Source organism: Lactuca serriola, chromosome 5 (genome assembly GCF_051521515.1).
Source record: "Lactuca serriola cultivar US96UC23 chromosome 5, Lser_US96UC23_V15, whole genome shotgun sequence".
Lineage (NCBI taxonomy): Eukaryota > Viridiplantae > Streptophyta > Magnoliopsida > Asterales > Asteraceae > Lactuca > Lactuca serriola.
The window spans coordinates 223,776,052-223,796,338 of record NC_136412.1 but is presented as its reverse complement, the minus strand read 5'-3'; the positions used below and the strand labels follow the sequence as shown (position 1 = coordinate 223,796,338).

General features: G+C 32.9%; 1 protein-coding gene across 1 annotated transcript; it reads right to left on the bottom strand.

Moving 5' to 3' along the window:
- Window positions 1-15,089: 15,089 nt before the first annotated feature.
- LOC145053647 (heptahelical transmembrane protein 1-like) lies at window positions 15,090-17,618 on the bottom strand. The gene is made up of 4 exons (XM_079001720.1): window positions 17,170-17,618; window positions 16,255-16,347; window positions 16,037-16,085; window positions 15,090-15,960 (listed from the first exon to the last, which is right to left on the bottom strand). Exons 1-4 carry the CDS (start codon window positions 17,463-17,465, stop codon window positions 15,289-15,291), a joined length of 1,110 nt encoding a protein of 369 aa, XP_078857846.1. The 5' UTR covers window positions 17,466-17,618; the 3' UTR covers window positions 15,090-15,288.
- Between the last annotated feature and the right edge of the window lie 2,669 nt (window positions 17,619-20,287).

Below are 20,287 nucleotides of genomic sequence, written 5' to 3'. Positions count from 1 at the left end.
GATCCTTAAGATTTATCCTATAATCACATAATTGGTCCCTCCTTCTATTACTCTTTCCTCCTCTCATTCTTTTCAACTTAAGTTCCAATAATTACCCCATTGTCCCTGCCTTCATAAATATTCACGAAACTAATCCGAAACTTACACTTTTAACCCTCGACTTCTAAAATTGTGACAATTAGCTCTTCGAGACCATCCTTTGATATATAATTATTTATTCTAGGGCTACTATCCGTTCATTAATTTATTTATTTATCTAATAAATAAACAAGGTGTTACAAAAGAGCATCAGTTAGTTCAGGGCAGAGGAGCCACGGGAATGGTGCGTGAGCAGTTTCCAGGGAAGGTGACCGCATAAGACTTCGAGGACGAAGTCTAAAATAAGTGGGGGAGATTTGTAACACCAGGTTCATGGGGTGTATTTAGTTCTCAAATTTATTCATTTTTGTGAAGGGACTCGACGATTTGGAGGCCCCAAACTCGTCAATTAGGAATGGTTTTGGATGCGGGTGGCGAAGTCTACTCGACGAGTTGGGGAGCCCCGACTCGACGAGTAGGACTGCCAGAATGAAACCCTAATTTTAAGGGTTTGGCACCCTATTTAAAGACCTTAACTCCCTATTATGGCCTCCCACATCGCCTCCTATTGTCCAACAAACCCTAATTCGAGAATTTGAGCCTTGTGAGTGTGTGTGAGTGAAAAAGGAGTGATTTTTTAGTATTTTCTTGAAGGAGTGGAAGCTTGAAGTGCTTGGTTGAAGGAAGGAGCTTTGGATCCAGAAGAAGAACTTAATTTCCGGTTCATTTGAGGTATAAAGTATATACCTTGTCCATTCATCTCTTCATGGAGTAGTTTAGGGCTTTAAGGAGCCATTTTTGGAACCATTCATGGATGCAAGCATGTTTTGGGGTAATAACTTCAGATCTAGAGTCTTTGAGGGACTCCATGGCATAAAGGTGCCAACTTTATGGCCATGGGAGTCCCATGCATCTTGTAAACCACTTTTTAGGGCTTCTTGAGCTAAATAACCCATGCATGCACATAAAGTTAGAAACTTGACGTGATATATCAACCCTAGGGAACAAGCTCTATGTTTGGATGCATTGAACCCGACTAAAATAGACTATATGGATTTAGAATATGGGGGACTCGAAGAGTTTTTTATACGACTCGGCGAGTCTGGTCGTGGTCCCCAACCTTTTCTGGTTCTGGGTAAACTCGTTGAGTCTAGGAGATGACTCAGCGAGTTGGACATGGTTTTGGGGGTTGAAGATGAAAGAACTCAACGATTTCAATGAGGAACTCGGCGAGTTATGAGCAAGTCCCGATTCTGTAAAGGAAGGACTCGACGAGTCCAAGAAAGGACTCGACAAGCTGAATGGAAAAGTCCCAATGCTCATAGGAGAAACTCGACGAGTTGTGGAAGAACTCGTCGGGTTGGATCACGATTTCAGAGTTTTCTGATAAATGGAACTCAACGAGTTGATAGACCAACTCGGCAAGTTGAGTCAACCCAGAATGTTGACTTTGACCAGAAAGTTGACTTTGACTTGGACTTTGACCAGAGAGTTGACTTTGACTTGGACTTTGACCAGGATTGAACCTTGAGGGGTATAAAGTATGGAATGGTTATCGTGGGTAGTCACAAGTAAGGGTCTGGCCCAATTTGGAGAATGGGGCCATTAATGGGCTTGATGAGTTTTATTGGTTTTGGACTTGGGCCTTAGTTAAGTATTATGTTGGACCAGGGGTAAAATGGTCATCTTAACCCAAGTATGGATTATGGATTATGGTTGGAACCCAATTGCTAATTGGGTGATGTTTTGGTATTGATAGCACGAGGAGTTGTAAGGACAGCATCAAAGGATTCCTGCAGAGAGCTTCAGCAGTGTGAGGTGACTTGCCTTCCAGTAGAAGTGGGTCTAAGGCTACAATGTCGGCCCACTAGTAGGAGTTGTTTGTAGATGATTTTCTTTGTGATAATTTTCCGGTATGCCATTATCTGTTATGTTTTATGTGCTGGCATGGTATAATATTATATGATAGTGACAGTAGGGAATAGTCCCGTATCCGGTCGATAGGACCAAAGAGGTAGGCCAACACCCAGATATGCTAGGCAGTATATGCTTTATGTTTATATGCTAGTACGTTATGTGGTAGTGGTAGGGGTGAAATAGTCCACGGATCTGGTCGAAAGGACCGAAGGGGTAGGCCAGCACCCAGATATGCTCGGGAGTTACCAGTTGAAAGAGACCGAAGGGGTAGACAATACCCAGGTACGATAGGCAGTTACCGGTTGAAATATACCAAACGAGTAGACCGGTACCCAAATATGCTCGGTGGTTACCGGTTGAAAAAGACCGAAGGGGTAGGCCAGCACCCGGATATGCTTGGCAGTATATTATTGTATGGTTTGTGGTATGATGGTGAATTCACTAAGCTTCGTGCTTACGGTTTTCAAATTTGGTTTCAGGTACTTTGTTTTCAAAGGAAAGGAGTAGGCTCGATCGCAACGCATCACACTAAGTTCTCTGCACATGAGATCATTGGGATTACACTATGATATTGTTTATGATAACATGTTTTGATTATTGACACTTTGGTTTTGACATGGGAAGCTATTATGGATGTTTTCTTATACTGTTGGTTTTATAATAACCTAATTAAAAAAATAAAATTTTTGGTCTTGAATTTTGAGATGTTATAATTGCGCTGGTTTTTCAACTTCACATTAAGCTCTTAATACACAAGGACTAAACATCTGATTCTCATATCTGGACCTAATGAACGTCATAAGTGATAAAGTCTCTAACTTTACACCTTTATATGGCTAAAAAGTGCATAAGACAAAACACTAAGTCCATAAATCCTTTAAATACTCAAGAGCTCATGCATGGATGGATGGGAGTAACCAAGCTCCCATTTTTATGACTCTACAAGCTTAGAAAAGGCTATAAATGATACTCACAAGGTCTGGAGTAGCTCATACTCATAAAGACCAAGGTTAGGGGACAAAAAGCATAACAATTCATGAGCTAACTAGATCTAACATAAAAGAACATCAAGATGCAAGATTTATGCCTCCTGGAGGTGGATGATGAAGTGCAAAGTTTGGATCTGTAAGGCTTGAATCCCACAAATGCTCTCCGATGGAATCCTTCTTCAAGAATGCATGCAAAAACACATAAAGGCTTCAAAACTCTCATAGGGTAGCTAGGGTTTCGAGGTCACTAAATATGAGGGTCTAGGTTGAGCATAGGGAGGCCCTTAAGGAGTTAGAGCCTTTAAATAGGGCTCATAACCCCTCAATTAGGGTTTAGATCCTATGATCTTACGCCCAACGTAGGGCATGAATTCCCTTGATGGAATCTTTTACCTACACACATCGTAGGAGGCCATCCTTTGTTAAAGATCATCACTAGCCCAATAAAACAAATATTATTTAGAAGACTTTAGCTTGTTCTAGAATGCTCTAGAAGATTCTAGAACATTATGGAAGACTATGGAAGACTCTGGAATATACCGGAAGAGTCTAGAATACTCTAGAACGACATGGAAGACCCTGGAAGGATATGGATCATTCTAGAAGACACTGGAGCAACCTAGACCTCTCCATAACATGGTAGAACGTTCTAGAAACATATGGAAGCATGTAGAGTATGTTAGATAGTTCTAGAGTTATCTAGTATGTAGTAAATGTATGCTAGTATCTAGAACCTTCCTAAGAGGCCTATAAATAGGTATGGAGCTCATTTGCTCCAAACCATCCAAGAAAGCCTCAAAGAAAGCAAAGTGTGTAGTAGTCTCACAAAGTGTAAGTTCTCCTTAAGTGTCTTAATAAAAGTCTTGTTGTTTCCCATATAAAAGAGTCGTGTTCAACAATCTGGTATCAGAGCAAGGTTTCTTGATAGTGAGAACGAGTGATTCTCGTTGTATCGTGAGTAGTTTGTGACTCTGCAAGTTTACTATCGAAACTAGCTTGTTTGGTATTACCGAGGTACTGCCAACACGATGGGTGATCTCCAAGTCGTCGGAGGAATCAAGAAACTCAACAACAACAACTACAAAACGTGGGAAACATGTATGAAGTCCTACTTACAAGGACAAGATCTATGGGAGGTCGTTGGTGGAAGCGAAACTACGCCACCAGAGGAAGACGTTAATGGTGCTTTACGTAAATGGAAAATCAAAGCAGGCAAAGCAATGTTTGCCTTGAAGACCACAATCGAAGAAGAGATGTTGGAGCATATTCGGGATGAGAACACCCCGAAAGAAGCTTGGGATACGTTTGTGACGCTTTTCTCAAAGAAGAATGATACGAGACTACAACTTTTGGAGAACGAGCTATTATCAATCTCACAACGTGACATGACGATTGCTCAATATTTCCACAAGGTCAAGTCGATATGTCGGGAGATTACTGAACTAGATCCGCAATCCGTCATTGCAGAAGCTCGAATGAAGAGGATCATTATCCATGGACTGAGGCCGGAATATAGAAGCTTTGTTACTGCTGTACAAGGATGGCCCGCTCAACCATCACTTGTAGAGTTTGAGAATTTGCTGGCCAGCCAAGAAGCTATGGCTAAGCAAATGGGAGGCATCACGCTGAAGAGTGAAGAAGAAGCACTCTACACAAGTAAAAGTCGGAGGAATTTTAAGCCACCTTCTAAAGAAGGATACAAAAATGCTGACAAAGGGAAGAGTCAGCAAGGAACCTCACAACCATGGAGATCTCAAAAGACCGACAATAAGAGTTCTCGGGGGAGGAGGTTCGAAGGCAACTGCAACAACTGTGGAAAGTGGGGCCACATGTCCAAGGATTGTTGGTCAAAGAAAAAGTCTGTGGAAAGCAATGTTGTAACTTCCAAAAAGGAAATAGAGGATGAATGGGATGCTGAGGCATTATGTGCCATAGAAGAAAACGAGTTGGCACTCATGGCAATGATGGGAGAGCGTATCAACTATGAGAATGACTGGATCATTGATTCAGGATGCTCCAATCACATGACTGGTGATCAGAACAAACTACAAGACGTGAAGGAGTACAAAGGGAGTCGCATGGTACTTACAGCCAACAATGCACGACTTCCAATTGCTCAGATTGGAAAAACAACAATCATGCCCGGTAATAAATCTGACATGGTGTCACTACATAATGTCTATCACGTGCCAGGTATGAAGAAGAACTTGTTGTCGGTATCGCAACTAACATCGTCAGGAAACTACGTCTTGTTTGGCCCACAAGATGTGAAGGTCTATCGAGATCTTAAAATATCAGAAAAGCCAACGATGGAAGGACGGAGAGTGGAGTCCGTTTATGTGCTCTCTGCAGAGTCTGCCTATGTAGACAAGACTCGTAAGAACGAGACAGCAGATCTATGGCATGCACGGCTGGGACATGTTGGTTATCACAAGTTGAAGGTAATAATGGAGAAATCCATGCTCAATGGCTTACCTCAACTTGAAGTTAAAACAGATGTTGTTTGTGCTGGATGTCAGTATGGTAAAGCTCATCAATTACCATACAAGGAGTCAAATTTTAGAGCAAAGAAGCCACTAGAGTTAATTCACTCAGATGTGTTCGGTCCAGTCAAGCAGACATCAGTTAGCGGGATGCGGTACATGGTGACGTTCATTGATGATTATTCGAGATATGTGTGGGTTTTCTTCATGAAAGAAAAATCTGAAACATTCTCAAAGTTTCTAGAATTCAAGACAACGGTCGAAGGAGAAGTGAGAAAGAAGATTCGGTGTCTACGCTCAGACAATGGAGGAGAATACACCTCAGAAGAATTCAATCGCTATCTAAAAGAATGTGGTATACATCATCAATTCACATGTGCCAACACACCTCAACAAAATGGTGTAGCTGAGAGAAAGAATCGACATCTTGCAGAAATTTGTCGAAGCATGCTACACGCGAAGAATGTCCCAGGAAGATTTTGGGCTGAAGCAATGCAAACTGCTGCCCATGTGATCAATAAACTTCCCCAACCAAGGTTAGGTTTCATCTCACCATTTGAGACACTATGGAACATGAAACCTACTATTAGCTACTTCCGAGTATTTGGCTGCGTTTGCTACGTATTTGTGCCTAGTCATTTACGTAGCAAGTTTGACAAGAAAGCAGTCAGGTGTATATTTGTTGGATACAACAATCAAAGAAAAGGGTGGAGATGTTGTGATCCAACAAGTGGAAGATGCTACACTTCAAGAGATGTAGTGTTCGATGAAGCATCTTCGTGGTGGTCCTCAGAGAAGAAAGTACTACCAGACTCGGAAAATATTGAAGAAGTTTTAAAACAAAAGATGGGGGAGCAAACTGCACATATTTGGTCAAGTGTTGATACACCTGAAGATCCGAGCGACACTGATGTCATTGAGCAAGAAGTAACTCAAACAAGTGATGCCGGTGAAAGGGAGCCACCGCCTCCACAACTTCGAAGGACGGAAAGAATTCGAAAGCCTAATCCCAAGTATGCTAATGCGGCCATTTTAGAAGACGGTGTTAAAGAGCCGGAGACATATGAAGAAGCAATTAAGAATAAAGCTTGGCAGAAGGCGATGGAAGAAGAAGTTACAGCCTTAGAGCAGAATCAAACTTGGGAACTAGTACCAAGACCAAGAGATTTAAAACCCATTTCCTGCAAGTGGGTTTATAAAATAAAGCGTCGCCCAGATGGATCAATTGAGAGATACAAGGCTCGTCTGGTGGCTCGAGGGTTCTCACAACAATATGGACTGGACTATGATGAAACATTTAGTCCAGTGGGGAAGATAACTACTGTACGAGTGCTGCTAGCTCTTGCGGCTAGTAAAGACTGGAAATTATGGCAGATGGATGTGAAGAATGCTTTCTTGCATGGAGAATTAGATCGGGAGATCTACATGAACCAACCAAAGGGATTTGAGGATGCAGTTAATCCCACTCATGTGTGCAAGTTGAGAAAAGCTCTTTATGGATTGAAGCAGGCACCAAGAGCCTGGTATGGTAAGATTGCTGAATTTCTTACCCGAAGTGGTTATTCAGTTGCACATGCAGACTCAAGCCTGTTCGTCAAAGAAAAAGAAGGGAAGTTGGCAATTGTGTTGGTTTATGTGGATGACTTGATCATCACCGGGGATGACGAAAGAGAAATCCATCAAACAAGAGAAAATCTATCGGTGCGATTCCAAATGAAAGAGCTGGGGGAGCTTAAACACTTCTTGGGGTTAGAAGTTGATCGTACAAAGGAAGGGTTGTTCCTCTGCCAACAAAAGTATACAAGAGATATACTTCAAAAGTTTGGCATGTTGGAGTGTAAGCCAATATCAACACCAATAGAGCCAAATGCCAAGATATGTGCTCATGAAGGAAAAGAGTTGGACGATGGAACGATGTATCGACAACTAGTAGGTAGTCTTATCTACCTAACTTTATCTCGGCCTGACATTGCTTATGCAGTTGGAGTTATGAGTCGATACATGCAAAGTCCGAAGAAACCTCATTTGGATGCTGCCCGACGGATCTTGAGATATGTCAAAGGTACAATTGACTATGGTCTCTTGTATAAAAGAGGAGAAGACTGCAAGTTGGTTGGATATTGTGATGCTGACTATGCAGGAGACCATGATACCCGAAGATCAACCACTGGGTATGTGTTCAAGCTTGGGTCGGGACCAATATCATGGTGTAGTAAAAGACAACCAACAGTATCATTGTCAACCACGGAAGCGGAGTACAAAGCAGCGGCCGTAGCAGCTCAAGAAAGTACATGGTTGGTACTCCTAATGGAGGACTTACATCAAAAAGTTAACTATGCAGTACCACTTCACTGTGACAACCAATCTGCAATTCGGCTGGCAGAAAATCCAGTATTTCATGCTAGAACAAAGCATGTGGAAGTGCATTATCACTTTATCAGAGAAAAAGTCTTGATGGAAGAAATTGAGATGCGGCAGATCAAGACCGATGACCAAATAGCAGACTTGTTCACCAAAGGGCTGAGTACTGGAAAATGTGAAGGTTTTCGCTGTCAGCTTAACATGGTACGAAGAATGAGGGCTAGTGTTGAGGGGGAGTGTTAAAGATCATCACTAGCCCAATAAAACAAATATTATTTAGAAGACTTTAGCTTGTTCTAGAATGCTCTAGAAGATTCTAGAACATTATGGAAGACTATGGAAGACTCTGGAATATACCGGAAGAGTCTAGAATACTCTAGAACGACATGGAAGACCCTGGAAGGATATGGATCATTCTAGAAGACACTGGAGCAACCTAGACCTCTCCATAACATGGTAGAACGTTCTAGAAACATATGGAAGCATGTAGAGTATGTTAGATAGTTCTAGAGTTATCTAGTATGTAGTAAATGTATGCTAGTATCTAGAACCTTCCTAAGAGGCCTATAAATAGGTATGGAGCTCATTTGCTCCAAACCATCCAAGAAAGCCTCAAAGAAAGCAAAGTGTGTAGTAGTCTCACAAAGTGTAAGTTCTCCTTAAGTGTCTTAATAAAAGTCTTGTTGTTTCCCATATAAAAGAGTCGTGTTCAACATCCTTCACCCAGTATAGGGCACAAAAATGAACAATTAGGGTTTAGATCCTATGATCTTACGCCCAAAGTAGGGCATGAATTCCCTTGATGGAATCTTTTACCTACACACATCATAGGAGGCCATCCTTCGCCCAGCATAGGGCACAAAAATGAACAATTTCCAAAATGAAATGTTAAGAAACATACCTAAGGATACGAGTGTTACACATCATGAAACACCAAATAAATGTAGAATCGTGTAATGGTTTAATTTATGGATCCTGATTTTGTAGGTTTCTGGGAAACAAATAGCAAAAAAAATGATGCATCAAGTAAATCCATAAGATTTTTTTTAAGTTTACTTCAAATTAATAAGTTTCGATCTTTGTAATCGAAATTTCATATATATATATATATATATATATATATATATATATATATATATATAAATTTTAAGTTATATTTGTATTTTCCATATTTTCAATAAATATATTGGATAAATTCACTATGCATTTAGTAGATGCATGGTTTATTATATTGTTCCACTTATAGATCTTGTGTATTGCTCATGTGAAAATTATATAACTCTAATAAAGATGAATATATGTCAAATTGCGATTACATATGAACAATTTCATTTGATCATAAGAAGCTTACACTGATATGATGATTAATAATTAGTTCTTTCGTTCTCTCTTTTAACTAAGTTTGTTCTTGAACCGGCCTCTCCTCCCTCTCTAGTTCTCTCTCTCTCTCTCTCTCTCTCTCTCTATATATATATATATATATATATATATATATATATATATATATATATATATATATATATATATATATATACTTATAAAGCTAGCATTTTTTCTTGAATCTCATGCATTTGAAACCCCCATTCTTTTTTCCTTTCACCGCATTCATTTGAAACTCCCATGACTTTTCAATTTCTTTATAATAATAATAATTATAGTTTGGTAATTAGGTTAAATAAATATCAAATCTAAAGTGTAATCATATATAAACTTAATTTCAATATTAAAATAATATCTTACTTCTACTTATAAAATTATGTTTTTTTTAACTTTTAACATATTATACTTAATTTATTAGTTTTAATATATTGTTGGATGTAAACCATTATCATTTTAAATGTATAATTTTTGAACAATTTGTATAAAATACTTAAATTATTAATTAAATTATAACATTATAGACTCAACTTAAATATAAATTTTATTTAACTTAAACAACCTAAAAACTATTTTTTAAATAGTTAAAAGTGATAAATTGTAGTGTCTTTCTAATAACGATTGTAAGTTGGTTAATAAGGTTAAATAAATATCAAATCTAAAGTGTAATCATAAATAGACTAAATTTCAATTTTAAAATAATATCTTTACTTCTATTTATAAAGTTATGTCTTTAAATTTTAACATATTATATTTAATTTATTAGATTTAAAATGTTGTTGCATGTAAACCATTATTAGTTTAAAGCTACAACTTTTGAACAATTTAGACAAAATACTTAATTTGTTAATTTAAATATAACATTACAGTGTCAACTTAAATATAAATTTCAGTTCCACTAAAAAAACCAAATAATATTTTATAAATAGTTAAAAGTGATAAATTATAGTGATAAATGCAAAAACTAAATTGTAATATCAGTTTAAAGAAAATATTTCCTAAATATATTTTTATAATCGTTAAAAATTTTCAAATAAGTAGCTTAAAATAACTTATAATAACAATAGTTAAAAATAACTCTATATAAATGATTATATTGTTACCTTTAAAATCAAAAAATAATGTTTGATGTTTTAAATAATTATAATGATAAAATTTAAAACATTAAGCAAATAAATTTTAAAAAATTAGTTAACAATAACAACAACTATAAATAATACTAAACCATATATAATATTTAATTTTATTGATGTGTAACTCGCGAGTAGAAGTCATTTAAGCGATTGAGATTATGACGTTATAATAGATGTATATATTATCATATAATTCAAAATAATCAATATATTATATCAAATTAATAATTATTATATCAAATTTAACAACAATGTTAGTGTTATATTTAAAAAATATAAATTTGTAAAGACTTCAACTATATAGGTGTTTCTGTGCATTACAATGTCAACTCAAATATAAATTTCAGTTCCATTTAAAAAATTAAAGAATATGTTGTAAATAGTTAAAAGTGATAAATTGTAGTGATAAAAGCAATAACTAAATTGTAATCTCAATTTAACTAAAATATTTCTTAAATACGTTTTAATAATCGTTAAAAGTTTTCAAATAAGTAGCTTAAAATAACTTACAATAATAATAGTTAAAAACAACTCTATATAAATGATTATATTGTTGTCTTTAAAATAAAAAACAATGTTTGATGTTTTAAATAATTATAATGATAGAAATTAAAACATTAAGCAAATAAGTTTTAAAAAATTAATTAACAATAAAAACAACTATAAATAACATCAAATCATATATTATATTTAATTTTATTCATGTATAACTCGCGGGTAGAAATCATTTAAACGATTGAGATTATGAAGTTACAATAAATGTATATATTATCATATAATTCAAATATAATCAATATATTATATCAATTTAGTATATACAAATTATTTTATCAAATTTAACAACAACGTTATTGTTATATTTAAAAAACATATATTTGTAAAGACATCAATTATATAAGTGTTTCTGCGCAACGCGCGGGCATTCGCCTAGTATCTTATAAAGCTAGCATTTTTCCTTAAACCTCATGCATTTAAAACTACCATGCATTTTTCCTTTCACCACATTCATTTGAAACTCCCATGACTTTTCAATTTCTTTCTAATAATAATTATAATTGATTAATAAGGTTAAATAAATATCAAACCTAAAGTGTAATCATTTATAAACTAAATTTCAATATTAAAATAATATCTTTACTTCTAGTTATAAAATTATGTTTCTTAACTTTTAACATATTATACTTAATTTATTAGTGTTAATATATTGTTGGATGTAAATCATTATCACTTTAAAGATACAATTTGTATAAAATACTTAAATTATTAATTTAAATATAACATTATAGGGTTAAGTTAACCCATAAATTTTAGTTTACTTAAACAACCCAAAAAAATATTTTGTAAATAATTAAAAACGATAAATTGTAGTATCTTTCTAATAATGATTATAAGTTGGTTAATAAGGTTAAATAAATATCAAACCTAAAGTGTAATCATAAATAAACTAAATTTCAATTTTAAAATAATATTTTTACTTCTACTTATAAAGTTATGTCTTTAACTTTTAACATATTATACTTAATTTATTATATTCAAAATGTTGTTGTATGTAAACCATCATCAGTTTAAAGCTACAACTTTTGAACAGTTTGGACAAAAATACTTAAATTGTTAATTTAAATATAACATTACAGTGTCAACTTAAATATAAATTTCATTTCCTATTAAAAAAACCAAAGAATATTTTGTAAATAGTTAAAAGTGATAAATTGTAGTGATAAATGCAAAAACTAAACTGTAATCTCAATTTAACTAAACTATTTACTAAATATATTTTTATAATCGTTAAAAGTTTTCAAATAAGTAGCTTAAAATAACTTACAATAAAAGTTAAAAATAACTTACAATAACAATAGTTAAAAATAACTATATATAAATAATTATATTGTTACATTTAAAGTCAAAAAACAATGTTTGATGTTTTATATAATTATAATGATAGAAATTAAAATATTAAGCAAATAAATTTTAAAAAACTAATTAACAATAATAACAACTACAAATAACATTAAACCATATATTATACTTAATTTTATTCACGTGTAATTCGCAGGTAGAAGTCATTCAAACTATTGAGATATTGCAATTATAATAGATGTACATATATTATCATATAATTCAAAATAATCAATATATTATATCAATTTAGTATACGAATTATAATATCAAATTTAACAACAACATTATTGTTATATTTAAAAAAACATATATTTGTAAAGACTTCAATTATATAGGTGTTTTTCGCGCAACGCGCGGGCATTCACCTAGCATATATATATATATATATATATATATATATATATATATATATATATATATATATATATATATATATATATATATAGAGAGAGAGAGAGAGAGAGAGAGAGAGAGTGAGAAAGAAAGAAAGAAAGAAAGAAAGAGAAAGAAAGAAAGAAAGATCATTTGAGACGAACATAATTTTGTGAGACCGAGAAAACAAATTTTTCTAATGAAATATTCTAATATTTTATTGTTCGTAAAACTATGTTATGTATTATATTCTAACATTATATGTTTTAAAATATTTTAATGTGAAATGTGTTAACAATATTGTTTTACAATATTTAAATATTACATATATTATGTTTTTATGAACACTAGTATTATATATATATATATATATATATATATATATATATATATGTGTGTGTGTGTGTGTATGTGTGTGTGTGTGTATGTATATATATATATATATATATATATATATATATATATATATATATATATATATATATAGAGAGAGAGAGAGAGAGAGAGAGAGAGAGTTAGGTTCAAATGTTTTCACAATCTATTGTGTGCATGTATGATTAATTCTGGACCAATCATTTTAGCTATTTTAAGAAAGTAATTAATGCATATTAAATGCTAAAGATGTAATTAATATCCATTATATCTTCAACATGTAATATGCATTAATTACTTTCTTAAAATAACTAAAATGATTGGTCCAGAATCAATCATAGATGCACACAATAGATAGTGAAAACAAAATAACCTAACCATATATATATATATATATATATATATATATATATATATATATATATATATATATATATATATATATATATATAAGTTTTTTTGAGACAGACTTAATTTTGTCAGACCGTAAGATTAATTTTTTAGTTAAATATTTTAGTATTCTAGTGTTCATAAAAATATAATATGTATAATATTTTAACAATATATATTTTTAGAATATATCAATATAAAATGGGTTAACAATAATATTTTAAAATATTAAAATATTACATATATTACATTTTTTTTTTAAAAAATATTAAATATTTCAATAGAAAAAATGGTGATATCGCAGTCTCACAAAAATTGATTAGTCTTAAATGAATATATATATATATATATATATATATATATATATATATATATATATATATATATATATATATATATATATATATAGTTAAATTTCAAGTGTGTCAACCCTCAAAATGGGGAAATTTTTTATAACAAAAGAAGTGAGATAGGAAAACATGAAAAACAAAAAAACCACCCACCAAGAGTACAAGAATGTTTAACCAAAACAAAACAGAAGGAAAATGTAGAAGCAACAACCAAAGAAAAAAAACGAGCATTCCAACCAATTTGAAACTCTAAACTTGTAAGCGGAAGTGGAAAACATTATTGTGTATATTTAATTTAAACTTTTGAATTATATGATATACAAAGGTTTTCTTTACATTGCTTTTTTTTTTGTTGCATACTTTCACGTAGAAAAAAAAAAAAAAACAAGGTAGGTTTTTACTACCAAGCAGGCAAGCACTTTATTATTACTGATGAAACGAGTCTGAATGGGTCTAAGTATGGGCTCAAGGACAAATATGGGCCTGGCCTATGTTTTATGTACTGTTTTAGGTCCAAGTTGAACCAGGGATTCCAACTAGAGGGGTACAACTACTGGTTTCGGTTATAATCAGATTAGTTTTTATGAAATAAAAATGTCTAAAAACCAACTTTTTTGTTAGAAAAGCGACTCCTTTTATTTTTTAAGGAAAAAAACTGGTTTCAGTTTCTTATAAAATCTTATTTCTAATCTGCGGTTCGATTTTAACCTAACTAATTCTCAAAAAAAAATGGTCCAATTTCTTTTTTGCTTCTTAAAAAAAACATATTCTTGATGCGCACCTCTGTTAGGGTTGGGAGGAGAAGAAGGTTTTTGAAATTGATGAATAGCTTGGATTTGTTTAATAGATCATGTGATCATCGTCGGAATATGATATTTCGACCCTATATCTAGATTACATAAAATTCGGATTATGAAGATAGTTATTCAAAGAACAATATTGAATCAAGGCATTGATATGAGACCAGTACCTTGGGTTTTATAGAACTCATATTCTTTTTATTACCAAATATAAGCATCTATCATCATTCAATGTTGATAGAAATATACACTTCGCACCTTCTAACTTGTTATAAAAACAAAATCTGAACTCCACTATAATCTATAAATTACATTATACTAAAATCATCCACAGCTAGGCCATTCGTGTGATCCACTCGTCACTTTTCTTTTCATTTTTATGTTCTTTTTGGGTGATTTTTGATGAGCCACTCACTAATAGAAATAGCTTTAGTAATGTCATATGGTATTTTAAAGTTTATAAAGAGATGAACGAAATCCACCCTTAAAAATAAAACAAAGCTTAGCCCTACAATAGTAAAAATATATTCAATATTTCAATGTCTTTTTCATATACAAAATAAACAGATAAAATGAAAAAATCTCTCTATTCACTTGGCTACAACTTTTACATGACATCCCTTTAAATTTTAATGGTACACAACATAGAACAAATTTATGGTAAAACATATGAAACAATACAAAACATATTAACCAATGTTTTAAGACAACAATATATGTCATAAAACATCAATTAAATTAAACGACTATTGACCAAAGTTGACCTACTAACACCCAACTTGACCTCGGAATTCAAGAAACACAAGAGCAGCACCATAATGAGACAACGCACCCAAAATCACAAAACAATGAAAGATTTGGTGGCTATGACCCGCTAAATCAAACCAACCCGGTTTCCATCTTTCCGGGATCCGACAAACATAAAACATAGTTCCAATCAAATAGGAAGCCGCCATTGCTGACTCATACACCAAAGTTGACTTCGTATATGGTTCATTCCAATTCAACATTGTACCATGAATGGCAGGTAATAACCCGAAAAGGCCCATCGCCATGAAGAGAAAAGCACGAAAAGATCGAAACTTTCCAGTTGAGAGTGCGGGGGATAACAGGGTTATAATCGTAAATCCACCCATGATGGTGACCCCACCTAGGTAGATAAATTGCCAGTGTGGAGAACATTGAAAGATGTAGTAGATCGGTGGGAAGAAAGAGGTGATGATCATGACTGCGATTCCGATGTAGTCTAGCTGGAGGAGTTGGAGGCTCAGGCGGTGGGAGTGGCAGCCGAAGAGGTGGCAGGTGGAGGAGGAGAGGAGGCAGAATAGGGTTCCGCCCAAGAATACAAAGAATGGCCACCGTGTTGCCGCCAGTAGTGGTGGTGATATGTCCATTTCTAGCGGTGATCCGTGCTTCAAGTCTATGAGTTTTGGTGTATCCTGTAATCACTTCATTCATTTAGTATCTCGATAAAAATGTTGACTTTTGTAGTCAAATGGTTATATAACTACTTACCATTATTGAATTATTTGAAGCGTTTGAACCTGGATTTAATGGAAAAGACCTGCAAAATTGAATAAAATTAAGCTCGATTCATGATTAATGCCAAAATGTAAAATTACAAATCGTCGAAAAAAATCAAGCTTTATTGAATAAAAAGGAGAAACATGTGGTGAAGTCTAATAGAAATCAAAAGAGGAATCTTGAGTGGAAAAGAAAGAATCTTTACATACCATGTTAATATATTGAGCAAATCTGAGACTTGAGGAACAGGCATCAAGTTTGCAATTGTTAATCCCACAAATAAAATGAATCCAATTAAGTGTCTGAATAAGAAAACAAGCAAATTGTTAATACTAGTTGTAACATCTTTGATGCATAACGTTAGTTTCTTTAAAGATTTTTGCCCATATTAGTTTATTTAACAGTTATAAAGCTCGATTCCGTTTCTACCCTTATAAGTTATGTAACCTCTAGATTTGTTTCATGGACAGAAAGATGGATCAGGGGTATTTAAGGATAAAAATGTTTATCTAAATCGCTAGCATTATGAAAAAGATAAAAACCCATAAATAGATAGAACAGAAAGGTAAATCACTAGCATGGTTGTAACTTGTAAACGATTTTATTATGAACCCTAATTGAAATTAATGAAAAAAGGTTATGGTCTTTTTGAACAATGTAAGTCATAAAGCATATGATACAATGATTGCTACAGAAGAAATCAAGAAACACATTTTAAACTTGCTTGATTAAGACAGAGAGGCAATTGAGTGATTGACAGCTTACGCGTAAAAAGTCAACAAATGTTTAAAGCTCCAACTCAAGAAAAATTCAGAGGGTGATGATGGTAAAAATGTACAGATTTTTATGAACATTGTACTACACTTGTTACAGAATCAAACCCATTGAAGCTCTCCGGGGTTTTAATCATGTCCCAGCAAAATTTCGATCCTATTCATGTTCTCAAAACTCAACAGAGATGCAATTCCTTAAAAAACCCACAATTTATACATATAAAGTAGTAACGATTTAGGCTCACAACATAAGAGAATCATTGAAAAACCCCAAATTTTGAAGATTAATGATAGACGCACCGAGAGAGATAGATACAGAGAGAGAGAGAGAGAGAGAGAGATGATACTTACGTCCATACGTTTAGGGTTTCATTGTGCCATTGAAATAAGCTGAAAAGAGCTTGTTTCAGGGGCCAATCAGCTCTGTAATAATCCAAAATAAACTCGTTATCCTTCATGTACTCTGGCGCTTCTTCAAATCTCAATAATGGATACGGATTTTGCGTCTCGGTTTTGGTCTTCTGATTCTTCTTCGTCTTCTGATTCTTCTTATTTGAGAATTGGGGTTTTTCATGTGAAATTTGATCATCTATGGCCGCGATCTCTCTAGATTTCCGCATCCGAATAGACCCATCATTTTCAACCATGTTTTCAGTTTGTAGAAGAAACCCAAATGTAGAGTAATCCCAATTTCAGAAATGGAATCGATCGATAACCGATTGAATTGTGTTTGTCTGCTGAGAGGAGAAGATGGTGGTATTTAAGGCAATTGTGAGCCACTGCTGGCAACAAGAACATTGAAGGTTACCTAAACACACAAATAACCAAATTGAATTCAAACTGAAAAAAGAAAAAGTAGAAATTATATTAATATTTTATTAACAAAAGGTAACCAAAAAGAAATAATTATTTATTTTAGAACTTTAATTTTATTAAATATCAATCATTCACGTATTTTTTTTATTATAAATCGATTCTATAAAAAAATAATAAATAATAAATAAATAATGAGGGGATAGTCATATTATGATTTTTTTAAGTATTTAAATATAGATATATATAATTAAGAGAATTATTTCTGTAAATTTCTGTAATATTATTTTTTTTCTATGAAAAGGAAAATGATGTATAATTTAGGCCATCAATAAATTTTTCAACGTTGGCACCTCCTATGAACGTTTATAGTCAACGTCAAATATGCAAGCTATATATTTTCAAATATTTTAGATTTATTATATAATATCACTAGTTTGTAACTTCGGTAATTTTGTATTAAACTCGCTAAGTCTTAAATACTGTGTTTAATTATTGTAATTTTTTAACTTATATAATAAGACCGATTTTGAGTGTTAAAATGTTGAAATAATTTTATTAAATAGAAACTAAGTTTTGACAATTTTTCAATTTAAATTACTTAAATTTTAAGATAAGAGCTCTTAAACATTGTTATTAAAGGAAAAGATTAAAGCAACCCCAACTTCACAATCAAATTCAATACATTGTTGTCTTAAAAGGAAAAAGTACACAATAACATTACGACATCTAATTTGAGGTTTATTAAGCAAAAACATTTAAAAATCTATTGTAAAGCAACTAAACAATTACCTTCCTAAGTCCTAACGTGTCATAACATGTATCTTGTTAGGTAAAACAAAAGACTAAATGCAATTAAAATAAAATATAAAAATAAACTTATTTTAATCATTGGTTTCAAAATTGAAATTTTTTATAATTTTAATATAATGCGTAGATACAGAAAATAAAACATTCTCAACAAACACCGGAATCATGCATTTATTATTTTATGTTCAGATAATTCTTGTTTGTTATACAGTTGGAGAAAAAAATTGTAGTACTTTATATATTTAATAGATAACAATATTCAGTTTGCGAGGATTAAAGAAAATTCAATATTTTATATATAACAGATAATAATATTTATATATTATATATATTTAACGGCAACAATTTTTCCACTAGGGAGAAAAATCCCCACCCATGATTTTCAAAAACAACAGTAGAGTAATAAATTTGGAATGTTTAATATTAGGTGTTTTGGTCGGATTCTCGGGTTTAGTCCTGGTTGAAAACATTGATAACTTGTCTCCATATGAAGACTATATTACTCTTTTTATAATTAATTTTAGATCTGGCAATTTCAAATATAAATTTGTGAAAAACACAACACGAGTACATCTTAAAAATTGTGATAAAGTTTATTTCTCATCGTGTAATCGTATCGTGTCAAATTCGTGGTTAACATATTTTCATGACACGAATACACGAATTGTCAGGTCTAATTGATTTTGGCTTTTTTATTACCTAAATAAATAAAAATAAATTATTACTTCATAATATTATATCTACTACCATACCCACTAAAACCCCAGTCCCACCCCACCCTGCCCCCCTCTTCTTTCTCTTTTTTCTCTAACATCATCAGAAGGGAACTCACACTATGACAACTAAACTTTGCACCAAACATATGTCAAAACTATCACAATCTTGTTGGCTTAATTTAGATATGGAGTATTATCGGGAGAGGTGGCATCCATCCGTTGAAGGGTTCATATAGAGTGCCTCAAGTGGTGGTGGAAAGGAGGAAAAATCTTTGCTGTAGTTCTAGCTCTAGTTGTCGTCATCTTTCTTCTTCTAGATCTGGTTGGCGTCATTTTTCTTCTTCCCCAACCACTTTCACACTGTCAGGTAAGGTGGAATCATTATAGTCATCACCTACATGAATAGTTCTTGGAAATTAAGTATCGGCGGTGGTGAATCCGGACCCAAAGTGTAACACCTTATTTTCACTCTACAATAAAATTCAATATAAACTGTTAGTTTATAAAATTTGAGGTAGAAATATATTTATTTTTTAGCTAAAATAATCATCATAATCATATAGTAGACGTCAATACGGTTTTCGTAGATATAAATAACGCTTAAATCTGATTTCGTATGGAGAAGTTTTGATTGTTCGAAGTTTTGTGTTCAGCCCAATACGGAAAAAGCGTGTCGTAAAAAAGTCAATCAGAGATAAGTTGTTTATTAGTCGAAGTAACCTAAACAAAATTTGTAGTAATTGTAAAAGCGAAAGCATGTATATAACGAACGTCCAAATCTGACTTCGTATGAGCAAGTTATGATCTTTCGAACTTTCAGTGTGATACAGAAATCGAAATATAGATCGGTTAATTGTTATCCAAAACAATGTAAAGAAAGTTGAAGATCTCGTAGATTCGAACCCGCCGATATAGAGACAATCGAGAAAGAATTTTGTATGAAGGAGTTATAATTTTTGCACGGACTTTTACAGTGTAAGCTCTATAAAATAAGAATTTAAAATAGAGTGAGAATTAACTATTGAGGCCTAAAGGAAAGTTGTAGTGCTTGTCGAAAGGATCTCGAGGATATAAAGAACGTCAAAAACAGAGCTCATATGTGTAACATCCCGAAATATCAAGAGTAGAGT

What these genes read in the sequence shown, in the direction of transcription:
- LOC145053647 (XM_079001720.1), bottom strand. Translation starts at nt 17,465, where the DNA reads ATGGTTGAAAATGATGGGTCTATTCGGATGCGGAAATCTAGAGAGATC. An exon ending in GAAACCCTAAACGTATGGAC is followed by an intron (nt 16,348 to 17,169) that starts GTAAGTATCATC and finishes TTTCTTATTCAG; the next exon opens with ACACTTAATTGGATTCATTT. An exon ending in CTTCAAATAATTCAATAATG is followed by an intron (nt 15,961 to 16,036) that starts GTAAGTAGTTAT and finishes AAGTGATTACAG; the next exon opens with GATACACCAAAACTCATAGA.